Genomic DNA, 22,184 nt, shown 5'->3' on the forward strand with positions numbered 1-22,184 from the left:
TGGGTCAGACGCTGAAGCCTTTCTTCCTACCAGGGCAGCAGTATCCTTCAGTATGGATAGATTTCCTCCACTAAACTTGATGTGCAGTTATGGACTCAGGGGGCACCCACTAAATAGTTGATAGATGGACAAGGTATTAGTGAAAAGGCTCTTTCAACAGGACTCTTCAGCAAAGATCTCTGGACCTGGCTGGTTTCTAGCAGTCAAGGTCATAATGTGATTTAGAGGGGCAAGGTCTCACCCCACCACATCCTCAGTGCTCCCTACTATCTTTCAGTGTTTCCTGAAATTTTGTCAGTGCGCATCTCTTTGGGGCACAGTATTTTGGTTCTAATAGTCCTCTCTTGCCTCGAAAAGATAAGAGAGAGAACGGAGGATTGCAGGTGAAAGTCAATGACATATTCATTCACGACTTGGTTAACAGTTAATTTGTTAATCTAATTTGAGTTGTGTATGTATTTTGTCTACCACCGTCTAGGACTGGACATAAGAGAGCATAGACAGGTAAATTCTCACTGGGGAGCTTGGAAAGTGTGAGTTCAGAGGATAAACCAGAGAGGGGACACACTGAGGTTAGTCCTGAGCACATGGAGGTCTACCTGGAGAGGAAGCCCAAACTGAGCATCAAAATGGCGAACTGGGCAAACCTGGCAGACAAAGGATACCGATGGCACAGTTTTACTTTTGGTGGGCTGTCCGACTTCTAGACACCCCAGTTCCATGCGTCATGCACTCACCTGTCCAGGCCCATCATATATGCACACTGTAGACTTTGTAGGACAGCTTCCATAGTTAGTCTGGCAGGGGTCTACTGGTAAGCACACTTGGCCATCCCCATGGTAGCCTTCGTGGCACGTGCAATTGTGCTGATTTGGTCCCAGGTACGTACAAAGAGCGTGAGGATGGCATATTTCTTTTAAACATGGATTGATGGCTTGAGACGCAATGACAGGATAAGAGTTCATCAAAGTTGCATAGGCAATTCGATAGTTTTAAGAGAGAGAGTGAGAAACAGTTCATCTTACCCCACCTGATGCCTCCCACCTGTTGAACAGATTTATATATGATTGTCAGAGATTATAACTACAAATATTGCATTGATATATTACTATACCATGTTATATGTGGGTTTAAATATAAAATAGCATGAAAGAAAGCACTAATGCTTGTAGTATTTATATGTACTGGCCCCGTCTGAGCATTTGCCATACATTAACTCAGTTAATTCTTGTGACCTCTCTCTAAGAGAGGAGCCATTATTATCCTCATTTGATAGATAGGAAAATGGAGGTACAGGCAGGTTAAAGAATTTGTCCAAAGTCATGTAGTTCATAATAAGCAGATCTGGGATTTGAATGCTGGCAGCCTGGCTTGAGAGTTCATGTTCAATACATAACACAACCTCTCACGAAGTGAATGAGCATGAAAAGAAAAAGAAAGAAAGGGAGAAAGGCAGGCAGGCAGGAAGAATGAAGGAAGGATAAAGAAAGACAGACTGTATTTTATCCTAATGTTGATATGGTTGATATAAAACTCTGTGTAAGAACTTATTTATGTGCTTCAATAATAGAAGGAGAAATTGCCACTTATTGAAAAGCTACCACAGATGAACATTTGCTCAGCACTTGTTATATATTTCATTTAACTTAACACAGAGAGAAACAGAAGTGTCATTGTGTTAATATTAGAGAGGTTGTGGAGTTTTATTTTTTTCTGTTGAGTAACCTAAACATCTCAATGAATGATTAGCAGGATCTGAATCTTACTCACGTTCACAGTATTGGCCATCACCTTGGTAATTGGGAAGACACTTGCATACTAGTTTTGTTTCATCTTGGCTGGACGGCGAGCATCTGGAATTTTCTGGGCAGAGCAAGTCTGCACATTCAGGGATGGCTGCAAAGGAAGGTTGTTGAGGTACCTGCATTAGAATAACTGATTCTGAAAAACTCAACCAATGTATTGTTCTTTGTGATTACAAAGAGCAATTAATAAAGACTAACTGCAACCATTCAAAAAATCCCAGAATGTAGAAAGTAAAAATTAACTCTTTTCTTATTCTCATTTTTCCATTTCACTCCCAAAGTAAACAATATCAACAGCCCATGTACTACATTCACTTGTAAATTTATTTAGTTGATTTTTTCAACAAAATGGAATCCTGTGAAGATATTTAGCAACTTAATTTTTAATTTAACAATATATTATGGAGGTATTTAAGGATCTACTTTAATCTCTAGTAACTGTGGAATACTTCATGATATACGGGGCACAAATGGTTGTCAAAAACTGTAAAGAATCTGACATATTATCCAATGTGCAAAGCTAAGAAATTGAGCTAATACAGTTCCATGGATGCTAGTAGAAGTTATGAGATTCCTGGGTTAGAGATGAAGGACAGTTTACTACTCACATCAAGAGTGGTAGCCAGAGTGTTGGCATTTTTGCATTAGTTCTTCCAAGCTCTGAGTCCTCTGGGACAATGCAGAGAGGGGCATGAATTTCATTACAGGGGAGGAGTCCCAATCTTAGGAAACCTAAGTTTTGTTTTGTTTTTTAAATAATAAGCAATGTATAAGTTAGGGCCCAGGCAGGAGACAGAAACCACACAATTATTTGAACAGGGAATGTTTTAGTGTAAAGAATTATCAATGGAAAATTGGAATAATGGTGAATTGGTTCATGAGTGTTAAAAGGAATTCTAAAGAATGAAGGAATAGCAGATATATAAAGAGCAACCTGTTCCCTAAGGTTGAGATAAATACCCAAGGGAGAGCCCTCTTCTGTCCAGGACTGAGATCCAGATGTCACTGGAAAGGGTATGTCTTGGTCACTAAATAGTAGAAACGGTCCTGAGGTGCCTTAATGATGAGACTTGCTGGAAATCTTCCCTGTAGGGCTCCAGGGAAGGTCATCCACAAAGAGGTGCGAAGCTGCAGAGTTCACTTAGTGCCTGGGGAAGCTGCTTGCCACTGGGTTCGACCAGAACCAGAAACTAAGAAGATACCCCCTTGGAAGTGTAGTATACTTCTGCATGTGGCTGGGGCCAGAGCATCTCCAGATTGCCAACCCTGCAGAGACCTTGGTGTGCCCGGCATTGAGGAGAAGGCATACCAAACAGCAAGCATATCTCTGTGCTGTCTGGGGCCCCTGGCTCTACTACTGCTGCCTCAGTCAAGCACTAGACAAAGTATGCAGTGGTCAAACACTGGAGGAAGCTGAGCCCTGCAGGAATCTAGCACTGGATAAACCGTTTAGGGCTGAGCAGTGGAGAAAACCCATGTTCTTTAGGGGCTCTGGTGAGTGAGCTAAACCAGAAACAGGAGAAAGCTCTTCCTTCTTCAGTGTCCCTCTAAAACTCTCTATTGATAAGACCTCATGTCTTGCTAGCTGGCAAATGAGAAATATTTACAAGTTCCGCTTCATTATCAAAGAGCAGACAAAAAGGACAAATTTTGAGCTCAAAGGCAATCCATTGATAACTAGAACAGGCAGTGAGCCTGCCTCTACTTCGTTCCCGAGAGAGATCCTACATCTTCCAAAGCATTTGTGATACAAACATCCTTGGAAAGATATTGGAGCAAAGAGCAGTCAGTGTGCTGCACTCAAGAGGCATACAAATATGAGACACCCACTAGGATTGTCCCCAACAGTGGCTAGTTGAACGAAACATTCCTAGAGAATATTCCCCCAACTCTTTCCATAGAGGAGAATTTTTGCCAGGAAGTGGTTGCACTTTCAAGGATTACATTTTCAACCCCTCTTTGCATCTAGGTGGGGTCATGTGACTACTTTCTATCGATGGAATATTGAGAAGAATTTGTATGTATCATTCTGGACTCTGAGGTGCTACAGAATGGCAGAGGCACAAAATAGAAAGATCTGGAACCGTAATCACCATGTGGTGGGAAGCTGGTGTCAGTCAGGAACACCCACCCTGCACTGTACCTGAGTAGGAAACACACCTCTGCTGTGTTAAGCCAGAGGTTCCCTAAATTCTCAGGTCATGGTGTTTAGTATCTTAATTTTTTTCATGGTGATTCTGTCCAAAAGAAATACCTAACAGTCTCGTTTATTAAGTTGTTAGAACCAAGGAATTCAGTAAGGGTGTCATGAGACCTTAGTAGTAGCCATTTGAAAAAGTAATGTGGTTAATATAAAGAGAAAGATTTTTATTTCATTCTTAAATACCCACATTTACTTGTGAATAGAATGTGTGAGCTTTAAAAAAATTCTTGTTTATTTATTTTGAGAGACAGAGAGCACATGCATGAGTGGTTCACATCCCATGACCCGTGAGGTCATGACCTGAGCCAAAATCAAGTGTCGGACGCTCAACCGACTGAACCACCCAGGTGCCCCTGGAATGTATGAGCTTTTTGAACACTGCCCAACTTCTTAAACCTTGGAATCAGGTTGGAAACTATCACGCTTATTCCATTAGAAAGGATTGTTGCATGATACTTGCTTTTCACCTTAGCAACCACTGAAAACACAGCTTTATAAAGATACGATATTATTGAAAGAGATGTAGTGCTACCTAATGTTGAAATTGTGAACTAACTCAAGCTAGCAATTTGTACAGTATTCTGCAGATGCATCACTGTCTCCCTCAAAAGTTTAAAATATCCCAGGGGTGCCTGGGTGGCTTGTTGGTTAAGCATTCAACTTCAGCTCAGGTCATGATCTCACAGTTTGTGAGTTTGAGCCCTGCATCAAACTCTGCGTTGACAGCTCAGAGCCTGGAGCCTGCTTTGGATTCTGTGTCTCCCTCTCTTTCTCTGCCCCTTCCCTGCTTGTGTTATTGCTCTGTCTCAGAAATAGATATTTTAAACTTTAAAAAAAAATTTAAGCTTATTTATCTATAAAAATTAAAATAAGCTTAAAAAATTTTTTTAAAGTTCAAATATCTCCATAACAGCCTTGTGAGTTTTATGTGGTAACTTGGGGTGCCTTGGTATAGTTTTGAAACGTTTGCATTAAGCCAGTGGATTTTTGTGTATGTCTCTTAAAGCAGCTAGCATTATCCTAACTGGTATAGGGTATACCACAATTCACTCAACCATTTCCTACTGATGAACCTTCAAGTTGTTTCCAGAAAATACTATTATGAATTTCTTTGTATATATATTTTTACCTACTGGTGCTTGTCACTCTCTTTTTCCAGGTAAATTCCTAGAACTGGGGCTATAGCAGCAAAATGTAAGCTTATTTTAAACTTTAATAAATAAATTTCCCTCAGGTTGTAGCAATTCATCTCTCTGTTGACAGTACTATGATTTTTCTCATACACACAGATAGGTATTATCTATCTTTGCAATCTATGTAACATAGTGAGCAAAAAAAACCAAAACCAAACCAAAACCTCCAAACCTCTAAAATACCATTTCATTATTATTTTAAATAAACCTGTGATTCATTTGCATTTCTGCATGGGGTTAAGCACTTTTTCTGTGCTTGTTGGCTGGTTTTTATTTCTCTTCCTATAGACTAGCTGCTTTTTGGAAAATTTTAAAATTGGGCCTGTGGGTTTTATATTATTATAGAAACTTTTCTGCTATGTAGGTTGCAAATATTTTTTTTAACGTTTTTTAAATTTATTTCTAGTAGAGAGAGAGAGAGACAGCGTGAGCAGGGAAGGGTCAGAGAGAGAGGGAGACACAGAATCCAAAGCAGGCTCCGGGCTCTGAGCTGGCAGTCAGCACAGAGCCCGACGCGGGGCTCGAACCCACGAACCGCGAGATCATGACCTAAGCGAAAGTCGGATGCTTAACCGACTAAGCCACCCAGGGGCCCCAGGTTGCAAATATTTTGTGCCAGTCTATTGTTTATCTTTTGGCTTGACAGAATTATTTTGTCATTTGGAGGCAAATCTGTCTGTGTTCTCCATGAGGCTGGCTTCTTGGATGGGTCTGCTGTCTTATTAAAAAGATCTTTGCTCAGGGTGCCTGGGTGATTCAGTTGGTTAAGCTTCTGACTTTACTTCAGGACATGATTGCACGGCTTGTGAGTTTGAGCCCCACATCTAGTTCTGTGCTAACAGAGCTTGGAGACTGCTTCAGGTTCTGTGTCTCCCTCTCTCTCTGCCCCTCCTCTGCTCATGCTCTCTCTCTCTTTCTCAAAAATAAATAAAACATTAAAAAAAAGATCTTTGCTCCTGAGTCCACTGGGCATAGACTCCTGGCCTATAGAAGGAGATATCCTATCCACCTGAATTTCATGCTGCTGTTGATTTGAACTTGTCATTTGTGTGTCTGTCTCCTCCACATGAAAAAGGCTTTGTCTTATTCATCCTCTTTACTGTTCATAGCATCTCAGTTATTTTCAATAAAATGAGTTTTGAATTTGTTGAATTCGAATCTTATCTAATCCCTTCACTTTGTAGATTAGAAGAATAAAACCCAGAGGATAAGTTAAGTGAGGCTAGTGTCAAAAGAAGAATGTCTAATTTCTTAATGGATAAACTCCAAATTCACCCTTCATTACCCGCTCTTTGATTCCGGACATTTCTCCTTTACAGTGATTATGTTAAGTTTGGCCAGTAGGGCGCACTGGAGGGCCATTGTAGGAGAAAGAGTTCCTCCTGTTGCTTCCTGTGTGCAGTGTTGTGTTTCTGCTGTGTTGGTGTATTGCTGCTGCACAGTCTGTTGGTGGTGCAAATGTGTGAGGACATTCAGTGATGCTCTGCCCAGCCATGCACTCAGAGTACGCACTCTATGGTGGCCTTGCATGGTCAACCTGGACCCAATGACCATCTTCTTCCAGCTCTCTCCACACACAGACACTGCCCACTCCAAGTTTGGCACCTACCTCGCCACAACTCCCTCTGTGTGCTTGCCCACCAGCCTTGCCTCATCAGTGCCCTGGGGGATGTTTCCTGAGTGCCTAATGACGGGGTCCCGTGCCAGCTTGGACAAACCAGCAAACCTCTTCTCCACCCAGTGGGCTGCCACCATACCTTCTCCAAAAGGATTTGAACTCAGCCTTGGGATGGCCATCCCCTTCCAAGCTTGTCCTTCTCTATTATGCTCAGCTACCCTAGAGTTCACTTTGCGTTTTTATAGCCACTTTCCTGTGATAGCTTGCTAATTCTTTATATTAAACTTCCCTTGTTTCGATCATCCTGTGGTTTCTACCTCTTGCTTGAACCCAGTGTAATAGAGCATTCAAAGAATTTCAAATGATCTGAATTCCAGCTCTTCTATTTAGTAGTTTTGTGACTTCTAGTGAATCACTTAACCTTAGTGGGCCTCCGTTTCCTGTGGATGTGTTCTGTCCTTGAGACCTGCAACTGAGAACACGCCTTACCTCCCTTACTGGGCGGTGGACTTATTGCAATGACCTCAGCTGGTCTTCCAACCCTCTCTGTTCTATCCTTTGCACTGCCACCAGCTTGACCTTCCTAAAACACAGCTATGTCAGTACATCGCTCCCAAATCTTCCCTGAGTTCCACTCTTCTAGACGATCTCTTCCCTCCCCTCCTCTCCTCTTCCCTCCTCACTCCTCACTTTCCCCTCCCATCCTCTCTTTTTCTTCTTTTCCCTGTCTTTTTAATTTTTGGTGTTCTCCCAGGAAAATATTTGATGGCACGCTGCTCACGTAGAGCCCCAGGATGTGCCTATGGGAATACAAAGCTGAAGCACATATGCCTGTGCCTATCTGACCCAGTGTGGCATCAAGGAGAGCAGCCGTACTTACGCTTGTCACAGTTTGGGCCAGTGTACCCGGAGTAGCACTCACAGCTTCCGTCACCATCTATCCCACTGTTGCACATGCCGTGCACACAGCTGCACACTGCAGACAGAACATGTGTTGTTCATTATTCAATGTAGACCTCTTCTGAAGATTTTGGGGGAGTAATGCTTTGAGATCGCTTTTATTGAGAAGCCGCATGACGAGAGGGGAAGAACCATGGGTTTGGAGTCCTAGAGACCTGGTTTAGATCTTGGCTTTATTTTCATTTTATTAGCTTCAGAGCTAACATACCATGAGCTAATATAACATATAACATGAGGGCAGTAATCCCTACCTCATATGATTTCTCCAGCTGGACGAGATAATGTATTGGTCCATTAGAGCACACTGGAATGCCTTTTCTCTACTTTTAAACTAGTTACTTCATATTTGAACACCTCAAGAAGAGAATTCACTTAATGTTTTTTTATACACCTGTCACGTGTAACAGAGAGAAGCTACCACTGACTCAATCACTGTTGTTGGTGGGGATCTACTCTCTACCGGAATAAATCCTACTTCCTGAATGATGGGGAAATTCAAACATAAAAAAGGAAACTTGAAAGGGCAGAGAGTAACTATGCCATGATTTCTGGCTTGAAATAGCTGGCTTTTCAGCCCACTGACAGATAGTTTCAGGAATGACAAATGAAGGGCAATTCTTTTGCACTCAGTTTGCAGCTCATTTGTAGCAAGATTTTGTTTTTAAATGTTTTATTTATTTCTGGGAGAGAGACAGCATGAGCAGGGGAGGGTCAGAGAGAGAGGGAGTCACAGACTGAAACAGGCTCCAGGCTCTGAGCTGGCAGTCAGCACAGAGCCCGACGTGGGGCTCAAACCCATGAACTGCGAGATCATGACCTAAGCGAAAGTTGTACACTTAACCGACTAAGACACCCAGGCGACCCAGTAGCAAGGTTTACTATCTGGCTGAGTCCACAGCATCCTGGGCCCAGCCCTTGGTACAACATATAGTATTGGTTTCCTTTTGCTGCTGGAACAAATTACCACAACTTAATTGTGACTTAAAACAACACAAATTTATTATCTTAATTAAATTAATTAATTAATTCTTAATTCTCCTTTGCCATGTAACCTAACACATTTACAAGTTCCAGGAATCAGGATACAGACTTCTTTGGGGGGCCATTCTTCTGCCTACTACACATGTATTCATTGCGTGCCAGCCAATTTAATATTAATGCAAATGAAACATAATTAAGAAGATCCACCTGCTTAAAAACCTAACCAAATACTGGAAAAGCAAGGATTAATAAAGTATTCTAAATAGCTAATAAAAAAAATCCTTTAATTCTTTCTTATTGTCCCCCTCAATCTCCTGCTTTTTATATCCATCAGAACGGTTCTCCTTCAGGTGCCTGGACTGTTGCAGTAGCATTACCTGGCCTTGCTGTCCAAGCTCTCACCTCTCCGTTCTGTCCATTTCATATGATCAGTGATGGCATCAAGGTGATCATCCCTCCAGATATCTCAGTGACTTCCAACTGCTAACCAAATGAAATCTAAATCCCTCTCTTTGGCAAACAAGGCTCTCTCCAATCTGATTCCAACCGTTTTACTTTTCACTTTCCACTGCTTCATTTTATACATCTTAGGTTCTAAGCACATGGGGATGACTCATTAGTTTGCCTTTCTTCCTTCAAAACACGTATTGAACATCTCTCATGTCCGGAGTGCTATGCTTGAGATTAATGACCCAGAGATAAAAAGGACAAAGTCTGTGCCCTCCAAGTGTAATGGCAGAAGAAGGCAGCCCATCACAACGTAGTGTGATGAATGTTAGGACGTGATAGATCAATGGCAATGCTAGCTGGTCAGGAAGAGATGGGTGAGGCTGGCCTAGGAGAGACATACCACACCTCCTGCATCTCACACCTCCATGACTTTGCCTCCAATGTTCTCTCTTTCGCATGCCAATGGAAGTCCATGTGTGGCTCTGCTGTTTCTGCCATAACTGCTGACCCTTGCTGCTGCTGACTTCATTTGACCACTGGTGCTAGTAGGCTCTTAGGCATAGAGAGTAGGGTGTGATAGGGGACAAGGTACAAAGTTGGTAGTTACAGTAGGGTATGATAGGGGACAAGGTACAAAGAAGGCGCTGCTGGACCACAGAGAAGCAGATTCTGCGTTGGGACCTCTGAGTGGCACCATGGAGGAGGGGGCTTTGGTTGGCCTTGAAGGGTGAGCAGCATCCCCACTCATGGTGACCAGGAGAGGCAGCTATTGAGTTATTTTTATCATTGCCCACTATCATTGTTTATTTCTCTACCCAGACTTGATTTCACAGTGGCCTAGTTTTTGTCTTGTTCCACCATGGATATAGCAAGTCGTTGATGTGATATTCTGTGAAATTGTCAGTGCTCATGGGGGAGCACCGCAGCCTAGCTGGGAGCGAAAAAGCTGACAACCAACAGCTGTCAGGGCTGCTTTTTCTTTCTCAATTTGTATATTTTTTCTCTCCTATTCAATGGGAATCTCTTGGAAGTTCTTACCCTGTCTCTGTATTTACCTACAATATCTTTTGTTGGTGTTTCATAACAATACGAATAACTACAAAACTAGATTATCAATAAAGACAGCTTCCTGCAGGACCAGGATTAAGGTGAGCAGGGGAGACAGGCTACAAGGAGAAAGGGTGAGGCAGAGCAGGAGGTGGGGAGAATGAGGCAGAGTAGCTCAAGTGCAGAGTTGGATCCTGCCTTTCTTTGGTATTTTGATATTTTGTTCAATAATTTATTTTATTTTATTTTTAAAGTTTATTTATTTATTTGGTTAGAGATAGAGCATGAGCAGGAGAGGGGCAGAGAGAAGGAGAGAGAAGGCTCCACACTGGCAGTGCAGAGCCTGACATGGGGCTCGAACCTACAAACTGTGAGATCATGACCTGAGCTGAAATCAAGAGTCAGACCCTTAACTGACTGAGCCACCCAGGTGTCCCTGCTCAATAATTTAAAAATATGATTGTCATGGGTTGATTTTGTCTCTCGGAAGGATACACTGAAATGCTAACTCCCAGTGCCTGAGTCACCTTATTTGGAAACAGTCAGTGAAGATGGAATTAGTTCAGTTGAGTTCCTACTGGAGGAGGGGGGGCCTTAGCCCAATTCTACTGGTCCTTCTAAGAAGAGGAGCAGGCACAGATATGAGGACAAGATGGCCATCCAGAGATTGTGTGATGTTGCCTCAAGCCCCACAACACATGTGTGACCAGAGGCTTCATGAGATCAGTAGGGGCCTCTCCCAGAGCGCTCAAACTGCTGACATTTGATTTTGGATTTCTAGCTTCCAGAACTGAGGCCCTAAATTCCTATTTTTGAAGCCACCAAGTTTGCAGTCCTTTGTTATAGCTGTCATAGCTTAGAAATAAAATGACTTATCTTGATTACTGAGGTTTTTTTAAAAAAGTTTATTTATTGAGAGAAAGAGAGAGAGAAAGAGAGAGGTGGGGAAGGTCAAAGAGAGAGGAAGAGAGAGAGAATCCCAAGAAGGCTCCACACTGTCAGCACACAGTCCTACATGAGGCTCAAACCCTTGAAACCATGAGATAATGACCTGAGCCAAAACCAAGAGTTGATCACTTAACTGACTAAGCTACCCTGGCATCCTTTGATTACTGAGTTTTTGATGCCTCCTTAAATTTGGCACCTGAGGCATGTCCCTCCCTTAACTCACTGTAGAACGGGCCCTGCACTTCCCTTTATTAAGCACTTATTATCCACCAGGCATTTTGCCACTCACTTTATACACATTATCTCATCTGATGCTAGTCGCACCCTGTGAGGTAGGGCTCATTAATTCTGCATTATGTATGAAAATGGGAGACATCTAGCTTGAGTATTCATTCAAATATTGTGAACATTTAAATCAGATTTGGAATTGTCATCCTCACTTCAAAATCTGATTTGCCATCATTTCTATTTTAACAAAGCACTTTGACGTTCACCTACGCCTATAGCTGTTAGAAGAGGAGTTCCAGAGAGAAGTCATATTGGTCACAGAGGTAACTGGGGTATGGAAGGGGTGAATTACATCTTGGTAGAGAAGGGCCAATTCAATTCAATTAAAAAATGTCTATCCAGGGGCACCTGGGTGGCTCAGTTGGTTAAGTGTCTGACTCTTCATGTTGACTCAGGTCATGATCTCACAGTTCATGAGTTCGAGCCTCACATCAGGCTCTGTGCTGACAGCATGGAGCTTGCCCATGATTCTCTCTCTCCCTCTGTCTCTGCCCCTCCATCTTGCACTCTCTCAAAATAAATAAACCTTTAAAAAGTCATCTCTCTCATTGAAAAAAAATATCTATTCAGCTCCTACCTCGTGGCAGTCATTGTAGGAGGTACTGGATGTATGAATATGGGTAGTTCACAATACCTACACTCGAGGATTCACAGTGCAGTGGGGAAGCCAGACTAAGAGGCTCAAGGTCCTGAGTGTCATGTAGCCCATGGAAGAGGGCGAGGAGGCAGAAGGGGGAGTTGAACTTAATTCAGCACGAGCTCCCAACTTAGATGCTACCTGCAAAAGTTGTCCTTGTCACAAAGCTTCCCTCTGGGGTGCATGCTGTGAGCCTCTCCCTGTGTCCTGTCTTCTGGTACAGACTCTGTACTGGATTAACTGACCTGGCACGGACAGCCTTGGGGAATGTCTGATATATATTGCAGGTCACCAGCCATTGCCAAGAAAGTATCCCTGGGAAGGAGGCATGAGTGGTGGAGAGATTCCGATATGTCTTTTAAAGAACCCTTGAAATTTTTGAACGGGTGTCAGTAAATCTTTAGAGACAGGAAAAAACTTGAGGTGTGTGACTTTAAAGTGGTCAACATCTGGCCACTTGGGTCAGCGGGACAGCGCCTGAAGCCCCCAGTGCGATGCTCCTTGGCAGAGTGAGCTGCTAGCTCTCCTGTGTTCCCGTAGCATCCTGTTACTGATCATAATTGTCATCTGCATTTCCAGCCCCTTGGGGAACTAATCTGTCTCCTCTTTAGAATATTATTGTCAGGGGTCCAATGTATGGTGGATGCTCACCAGGGGGCAGATCAGTGCAGAAGGTTAGGGCACGCAGGCTCTGGAGTCAGATATTTTCAGCCAAATTCTGCTTCTGTCCCTGAAATAGCTGCTTGACCTTGAGACACCTCTGTGCTTTATCCATAAAGTGAGGAACGCAGCTTGCAGAATTGTTGTGGGAATCCAGAGATATCATCGCATGTCAAACTCTGCACACGGCCTGGCGCAGAGCAGGTGCTCAGCACACACTAGCTATGATTATTGACAAGGCACAGCTGTGGCACTAATTTGAGGGTCATGTTGGAGAAAGTGGCCTTTGCATTCTGCCCTAACCAGGAGTGAGGCACAGAGCTAGCTAGGGCACTGGGAGCGGAGACAGAAACCCTTGGCTGATGTGACTCTAAATCGTGTCTAAACTAATCAGCAGCGGGATAGGCTAGGGCTCTGGCAGCAGGTTAAAGTCAGTGTTAAAAATAAACTGTGGCTAATAGAGCTGTCCTACTTATAGGCAGAGCTGCCACCACTATGGGACCAGCGCCTTGCTGGATGAAACAACACTGGCACCCAGTGGAGGCCCAGCTGAACAAGTTTGTAAGTTGTCCTTGTCCTGGTTAATGGAAAAGCACCAGCCATCACGGAGCCATTCATCCATCCATCCATCCATCCGTCCATCCATCCATCCATCCATCCACCCATCCGTTCATGGCTTGCTTACCGTTGGAAAGATTTTGTTCTCACTGACTATGTGCTTCCATTGAGTGAGTGCTTGTGACCTGATGCTAAGAGCTTTGCTACACTGTCAGTCTCACAGGCAGGTATTATTATTCCTGTGTTATAGCTGAAGAAGGCTTTGGGAGGTTAAATAGCTTGCCCCAGGTCACACAGCAACTTGGGGTAGTTTCAAACTTAGGCCAGTCTGATTTCAAAGTCTCTTAACTGTTATGTTCTGGAGCTACACCATCGAATATGGTGGAGACTAGCCACTATTTATTTATTTATTTATTTATTTATCTATATGTATATATAATTCAAATTTTTTAAATGTTTATTTTTGAGAGGGAGAGAGAGAGTGGAGGAGGGGCAGAGAGAGAGGGGGACAGAGCATCTGAAGTGGGCTTTGGGCTGCCAGCAGCAGGCCTGATGTGGGGCTCAAACTCATGAACCTCGAGATCATGACCTGAGCTGAAGTCTGACGCTCAAAAGACTGAGCCACCCAGGGCAGCGCATGGCTATTTAAATTTAAATTAAGTGACATGAACTAAGACTTAAAAGCCAGTCCTTCACTTGCACTGGCTGTGTTTCAGGTGCTCAGTAGCCACATGTGTCTACCAGCTGCTTAGATGGTGCAAATTCAGGACATTTCATCATCTTACAAAGTTCTATTGATTGGAACCTCGAGCTTGGAGTCTTTCTCCTGAGCCTCAGTTTAGGTTTCTTACTTAGAAATAAATGCAGGTTTCTGATCCACCTAACTTTCTCCTGCTCACTTGCCCTTCCTCCATGGCACAAACAGGTGTAAAAGTAGGATGCTTTATCTAGAAGTGTTTAGAATTTCCTGTATCGTAACCAGCACCGATTCTTAGAGGCACCAGGGGCTCATCTTCTTTCCAGCTTTTCATCCCCAAGCTGTACCTGGCTTTCTTGCTAAGTAATGTGTATGGGATGCTATGTTTTTTCCCTTCCCATTTCAAGATTTACTTAACACGTGTGATTCAGATCCTAGTATTATGGTAGGGAAGGGCCAATTGGGGAGACATGTTCTTTAATATAATACGTAATGTTAAAAACTCACTGAATACCGATGTCTGTTTTAAATTTGTTTTTGCCAACATTCCATAATCTATGGAACAGTCAACAAACAAAAACACAAGATTGGGGTCCACTGGGGAATAATAGGTATTAATAATAATAATTGCTAACATTTATTGTGCACCGATTATCTCACTACATCCGCATAATAACACTGAAGGAGACAGTATGGTTTCTACTTTTACAGATGAAGACGAAGACAGAGAATGTGCTTAGCATACTTAAAGTTCCCACAATTAGAAGCCTTAGTGCTGAAGCTAGTCTGGGTGTAAAGCCATAGCTCTAATTATATCTACATGCTGCCTCTCAAACTCAAGCTTGTGGGTCAGGACAACACGGTCAGAGTGAATTACATCAGTCTTTCACTCATTCATTCACTCATTTGTACACTCACTCACTCACTCGTTAGGCAGCACTGTGGGAGGTAGTGGAGATAAAGACAGGTCAGTGCCTGCCTCCAAGGAACCATGGATTAGAAGGAAATGTCTCTGCTGTTTCCAGTCAAAGTTATCAAGGCAAATTTATGGGGGTGAGATGTCTATGTATGTGCATAGGTTTCTTGCAAAAAATATTTGAATCAAGGGTGCTTGGGTGGCTCAGTTGGCTGAACATCCAACTTTGGCTCAGGTCATGCTCTCACAGTTCATGGGTTCTAGCTCCACATCAGGCTCTGCGCTGACAGCCCAGAGCCTGGAGCCTTCTTCGGATTCTGTGTCTCCCTCTCTCTCTCTCCCCCTTCCCTGCTCATGCTCTGTCTCTCTCTCAAAAATAAATAAGCACTAAAAAAGTGTTAAAAAAACATATATAATTTAAAAAATATTTGAATCAAAGCAGTGTCTACCAAATCCGACTTTTCCATAAAGACCAGAACCAAGGTGGTGTTGGAGAAAGGTCACTCGACCTACCCTTTCTGGGAGGCTGTGAATCCGGCAGACACTGTCCCTACTATGCCCATGTTCTCTAAGCCTTACCAATTCCGTGCATTGCAGCCAACTTCCAGTAAGGCCTGTAAGCCCTTCCTAGGAAGGCTGCTCTGCCCAAATGCCCACTGGGGGCTGTGTGTGTGTGTGTGTGTGTGTGTGTGTGTGTGTTTTACTTTTTTTTAGAGAGAGAGAGAGCAAGTGGAGGAGGGAAGAAGAGGGGAGGGGAGAGAGAAAACCCCGAGCAATCTCTGCGCTGAGCTTGGAACCTGACTTGGGGTTCAATCTCAAGACCCTGAGATCATGACCTGAGCTGAAATCAAGAATCAGACTCATAACCAACTGAGCCACCCAGGTGCCCCGTGCTGGAATCAGTTTGTTGCCTTGCCTTTCCTGGCTTCTAGAGGCTGCCCACGTTGCACGGCTCGTGGCCCCCTTTCATGTTCAAAGCCAGCAAAGGCTGGTGGAGTTTTTCTCACTTCTCATCATGTTGATACTATGCCTTCTGAATTCTTCCTCCACATTTAAGGACCTTTGTGTACAGCGGGCCCACCCGGAGAATCCAGGAAAATCTCTCCGTTTCTGCAAACATAAGTCCCCTTATCATGTAGGTTAACATATTCCTAGGTCCAAGGGATTAGATGTGGATATTTTGGGGAAGCCATTATTCTGCCTACCATGCTGTGGATCCCACTCCCCTGTGGTGGGAGGACCCCCAGGTGGCTGTTCTACACTGATGCCCCAGTTCCCCAGGGCATTCAGCTCCAATCATCCACACTTGCCTCTGGCTTGATGACACATCCTATATTTCTCCCCTGTCATTTTCTTAGTGTTTCTGGGGTCACCTGACAGGTATGCTACCTTGTCTCAGGGTCTGCTTCTGGGGGGGAAACAAGGGGGTGTACAAGCCAGTGTCAATTATGTTTATTAGTTTGTTTAATCTTCAAGATGGAGCCCATAATCCCCAATCATCTCAGGTATTTGAGGACTCCCCAAAAGGAAGGGACAGAAGGTGGTGAGGCCCATTGTGGAAGAAGAGGCCCCTAGGGAGAAGGTCTATGCTGGGACCAGGACCCAGAAAGACTTCCAGGGCAAGGAACAGATGGATATTGGGTCCTGGAGCCTGGAGAGAGGCAACCATACAGTGCCAAGTGGGCCGGAAGGCATCACTGGTGAGTAGTCCCCTGAAAACCGCAGAAAACACTGTCTCTCTTTCAAAGACTGCATTTTTGTCCACTCTTGGTGTTGCCTGTGTAGACTCAGTACATAACTGTTTGATGCTTCCCCCACCCCACCCCCACTCCTCCCAAACAATAGCCTTTCTGGGATCTTCAGTGGCATAAGCCATGTTTGACCTTCAGCCCTTACGAATACATTTAATTACATAAAAATGAGACGTACCTGCTGAGCAGCTGGGTCCAAATACATTGTCATCCATACAGGTTTCACAGGCAGCTCCCCCAAACCTGTCCTGTGGAACACCCAGGCAGATGGCATGAGACCCAAGTGATCTACGTCCCGGGAAGCCCTTGGATTTCCTCACTGACACTCTGGTCAACATTCATTTCTCAACTGTATCTTCCTTCTGTCCTTTCCTGAAGCTTCTTCTTTCTATTTCTGCCTTTTTTTCGTTGCTGGTTTTATGTTACAATGCAAACATTAATCCCTGCATCATTTTTCACTAAGAGTCTGAGCACTTCTGAAGGGAACTGCTTTTCCAGTCCAAAGATACAGAGGGTAAGTGCTAACAGCCTCATCGTTAATTTCACTCAAGAGTGAAATGAAAATTCTTTCAGTGTTGCATTCTTTTGGTTTATTTATTTATTTTTGACAGAGAGAGAGAGAGAGAGAGCGCGCGCAAGTGCATGAGTCGGGGAGGGGCAGAGAGGGAGGAAGAGAATCTCCATGTTATCTGTGCTATGTTATCAGCACAGAGCCTGACGTGGGACTCTAACTCACAAACGCTGAGATCATGACCTGATCTGAAATCAAGAGTCAGGTGTTTTACTGCTTTACCGACTGAGCCACGTAGATGCCCTGGATTTTGCATTTCAGAAGGCAGTTGAGGTCCATCCCTTTCAGATGGACTTCTTTGTATTTAAATTATCTGAGGCTTGCAGCTCACAGCATGTCACTTTCATGGGATAACAAAGACATTCTTCTCTTGACAGACCCACTGACCACAGAGTAGTCTGCTATTAGTGATTATTAACAGAAACAAAGACAGTAATTTATACTGCTCTGTGGAGGTCCCCAAAATGTTTTCACACATATGATCTCACTTCATTTTTTCAACAAATGTAAGTACATAGGAGTTTTTATCAAACCCATTTTATAGATGGATACACTTAAGGCTGAGCAGCGAACTGACTCTCCCAAAGGTCTCCAGTCCCTAAGAGGTCATTTTATTGCAGATCGTATACTCTTTTCATGAACCTCACTACTTTTTAGAGACTCCACTTAGCATATAGGTGTTTAAGGAGGGACCAGAGGTAAGGGGAGGGAGAAGGAGAACACGTCTCTGAACTTACCTGGCAGGAACAGCTTCCGTTCCCTTCCATGCCTTCTGCACAACTGCCCCTTCCATTGCAAGGGGACCTGGCACCTCCTGGGCACTCTAGGAAATGAAAAGGCTCAGATTCACTCATTCATTTTTTTTTTTAATGTTTTATTTATTTCTAGGAGAGAGAGAGAGACAGCGTGAGCAGGGGAGGGTCAGAGAGAGAGGGAGACACAGACTCTGAAACAGGCTCCAGGCTCTGAGCTGACAGTCAGCACAGAGCCCGACGCGGGGCTCGAACCCACGAACCGTGAGATCATGACCCAAGCGAAAGTCGGACGCTTAACCGACTAAGCCACCCAGGCGCCCCTCAGATTCACTCATTCATAATTGCTCGAAGCATTCTGCATGGAAGCATCTACTGTGTGCCAGGTACCATGCTACTAATTAAATAGTTAAAACCCCTGATGGCCCTGCTGGCATCATCCAGGGCCACACAAAGGCGCGTGAATCACAGTATAGTCAGGTGCTGTGATAGAAGGCATTGGACTATCTACTATTTCTTAAGCATTTGCTATCCTTTAGCCTTTTTCATTTTTATACTTTATAATTTTCTAATTAAATTATTCCCACTGCAACCTTCAGGTAGTGCTACTGTTGCTGGTCAGCAGATGAAGAGACTGAAGTTCAGGGAGGCCATGTAACTTGACCCCGTTTCACACTTTATTAAGTTGCAAAGCTGGGACTTTAGTTCTGCCCTCAGCAGGACTCTAAAGCTAGGACTCGCACTCAGGGCTGTAGATAGGGTGCTGAGGGAGCCCGGAGATGAGAGCTGTTGATGCTGCCTTGAGAAGTCTGGGAGGCATCTCTAGGGAGGAGTCCTTTAAGCTGGGGTTTTGAAGGCTTGGTAGGAGTTGGTCATGCTTGGAAGGGAAGGGTATTTCAGAAACAGAGAACAGCAAGTACGAAGCGTCAGGGTTGTGAAAGGGCACGAGTTGATCTTGGGAATAATATAAAGTTTGGTGGGGCTGGAACTTGGTAGCTGGGTTTGGGGGAAGTGGTGGCTGATGAGGGTTAATGGGATGGTTGGTGCCAATGAAGGAAGTGCTTTCTATGGCAAAGGAATTTTTATTTCACTCACAAGCTAATTCTAAACAAACATGGGTTCTGTACTTTCGGGCTATGCTAAACCTGAATCAGATCTTTTCTAGACATTTATTAGAGGATTTTAGTCATTCACTAATCATTCAGGGAATATGTACTATGTGCCAAGCATTATATTACATGTTGTGGGGGAGGGACATTTAGCTACAAAGATATTGCAATGCCTGAAACCAAAAAGAGGATTTAAAGTAATGGAAAATGACAGAAGTTTAAGGTACTGTGGTAATAAGGTTGAAAAACTTCTTTTTATTTCTTTCTTTTTTAAAAAATACTTTTAGGTTTATCTATTTCAAGAGAGAAAGAGAGTGTTCGAGTGGGGTAGGGGCAGAGAGAGAGAGAGGAGAGAGAATCCCAAGCAGGATCCACTCTGTTATCATGGAGCCTGGTGTGGGGTTCGAACTCATGAACCTTGAGATGATGACCTGAGCCGAAACCAAGAGACAAACACTTAACCAACTGAGCAACGCAGGTACCCCTCTTTTTCTTTTTATATTTGCCATTGTTCTGCACCTTGAGTGCAGCATGGATTTAACAACAGTTTGGGTGAGGTCTGACTATTAAAATAAGTGATCTGGACCAGCCAGCTCCAAGCAGAAATCATGCAATGGTCATGAAATGTGTCTGTGTGAATGAGGCAGGTCATATTATCCCAAATTAAAGTTAGCAGGACAAATGCCTTTCCCAAAATAGCCAAGGACATGGGGTTCTAGATAATAATAAAGTATGCGCCTATTTACTGCTCAAAGTAATCCTCTGAGGTTAAGTCCTATTTTTAGCCCTATTTTCTAGATAAGGAAACTGAGGCACAGGGTAGTAGAGTGACTTGCCTAGAGTTACCCAGCTGGCAAGGGGTAGTGAGGGACTGACCCCTCCTCTACATGAAGTGTCCACTTTCCAGCCCTGCCTCCTCTTCCGACCCCCACTGACAAAGCCCACGATCTTGCTGTGCCATACATCTTCCAAGAAATCAGCATCCATAGAAAATGAAAAGCAGTTCTTGGAAGAGACTTTTAACTACTGAGAGAAACAGTTCTCCTGAAAGGACCCTGATGGCTCATTTGAGTCACTAGGTTAGTTCTTTAAAAGAACATTTATAGGGGTGCCTGGGTGGCCCAGTCAGTTAAGCGTCAGACTCTTGGTTTCAGCTACGGTCATGATCTCACAGTTAATGGGTTCAAGCCCTGCATTGGGTGGATAAAGGGTGGAGACTGCTTGGGATTCTTTCTATCTCCCTCTCTCTGTCTCTATCTCTGTCTCATCCACCCCTCCTCTAAATAAATAAATAAAATAAATAAATAAATAACTAAAAGATCATTATAAATTGTAGGGGTGGGGAGATGAAAGAGTCTAGTCCCATTACTGTGGCTGGTGTTCTCTCTGGCTCCCCTGTGTCTTTCCTACATGCAGAATACTGGTAACCTACAGAGACTTGTACATTTCGAGTCTGTGGGCTTCCTTCCCACTACAGTGTCAGAGCCGGGCTTCAAACCCTGGCCAGTGCTCCGGAGTCTACACACTGATACCATCCATCACTATCCTACATACTCATCAAGCACTGCCATGTGGCAGATTCACGGCACAGAGGACAGAAATGTTTATGAGGTGGGCAAAAGAGAAGACACACGGACATGTAGCTATGATTTATAAATCACCTTAAAAACTATCATGTGGGTTTAGACTCCAGTACGACTCTTTGCTCACTGGGCCCTTTTAGGAAGGTCAATGCATGACTCGAAGATTCAGTTCACATGTCTTCCTGGCAGGCATGGATGGAATATTAGGTGCTCAATAAACGATGGTTATTATTTAAAGTGGATGCTCCCCATCCTCTCCAGTTCATGTTCATCCAGATTAGCATTGCGATAGGTAATAATACTCAGGGAGTAAGTCACTGGGTACCTGTTTGAATCAGGGCCCTGTAAGGTCCTGGGTATACAAGGTGAGCACCCAGACCTGCTTTATTTCCATAGTCCTACTAGTCTGGTGGGGAGATAGTCATGGATTAACAGACTCTCAGATAAACACTGGTTTACAAACTGGGATAAGGCTAATGGGGAGGGGGGAAGTTTTCTCAATCCACCTACTGGCGGTTACCAACATTGACACCCCCCAAAAACTAACCCTCAAAGGCCCAGCTGACTTAGATTTGGTCTCAATAGGGGGCAATGGACAGATCATTGAAGAAGAGCCTTGTTAAAGATTGCATCTTTATCCTACAAAGAGCCGTAGGAGTTGGGGATGGAGAGGAGGGTGAGGGCCTCACCAAGCAGGAGGCAGGTACACACTTTGAAGTTCACCTGAAACCCACTTGCATTCACAATGCAGAGCAAGGGGTGCTGTGAGAGTGTTTCCATAGATTGTTGACTATCAAATAGCTCTTCTTCCATTTCCTTTTGATATTAGGCACTCCTGGGTCTGAGATGGTGTTTTGGGAACCAGGCCCTTCTCTGAGCAGGACCAGGAAGGTAGAGAACTGACAGTTTTGCCAGTTTCCCTCTCGTGGCCCCTGGGCCTCTCCCTAGGGCTAGGCGTGCAAGATGCTCTCTGAGTGATCCGTAGCTTGCCCTTTGGACTGGCTCAGAGGGACACAGGGCCTCCTCAGGCCTGGGACCCAGCATTCAGAGATAGCTTGCAGAAATATGCTCTCCCGGGCATTTTTAATCTGCAGGCAATGACAACAGAGTCCCAGCCTCCTGTGCTCGCATTCTGCTCCTTAGCTTCCTCCCTGCATGAGTCACCGCCTCTCCCGTCTCCCATTCCGTCTGTCCATCCCACAGGCCAGGCATGCCCTTCACTCCACACCTTGCCTGTACCTTTCCTCCTGTGGAAACACTCTCCTGGACCCTCCTCTGAGGCAGATATGACTCTTTCATCCTCTGGGTATCCCTTCTGCTCGGGCCTTGCCTTGTGATAACATACAGAGCAGTGGGACGCCTGCGTGGCTCAGATGACTAAGGCCTGACTCTTGATTTTGGCTCAGATCATGATCCCACAGTTCGTGACAGCAAGCCCTGCATCAGAATTTGTGCTT

General features: G+C 44.1%; 1 protein-coding gene across 1 annotated transcript in view; it reads right to left on the reverse strand.

Moving 5' to 3' along the window:
- STAB2 (stabilin 2) overlaps positions 1-18,106 on the reverse strand; it is a gene marked incomplete at its 5' end in the record, with an annotated part of 137,737 nt that extends 119,631 nt beyond the window's left edge. Inside the window, 5 exons of the mRNA XM_039252871.1 lie at positions 738-934; positions 1,771-1,896; positions 7,700-7,795; positions 16,891-16,960; positions 18,021-18,106. Coding sequence (XP_039108802.1) covers positions 738-934; positions 1,771-1,896; positions 7,700-7,795; positions 16,891-16,960; positions 18,021-18,106 — 575 coding nt within the window. The remainder of the gene's footprint in view (positions 1-737; positions 935-1,770; positions 1,897-7,699; positions 7,796-16,890; positions 16,961-18,020) is intronic.
- Positions 18,107-22,184: the final 4,078 nt, after the last annotated feature.

This window comes from Hyaena hyaena, unplaced genomic scaffold (assembly GCF_003009895.1).
Source record: "Hyaena hyaena isolate Hyena2069 unplaced genomic scaffold, ASM300989v1 scaffold_432, whole genome shotgun sequence".
Taxonomy (NCBI): domain Eukaryota; kingdom Metazoa; phylum Chordata; class Mammalia; order Carnivora; family Hyaenidae; genus Hyaena; species Hyaena hyaena.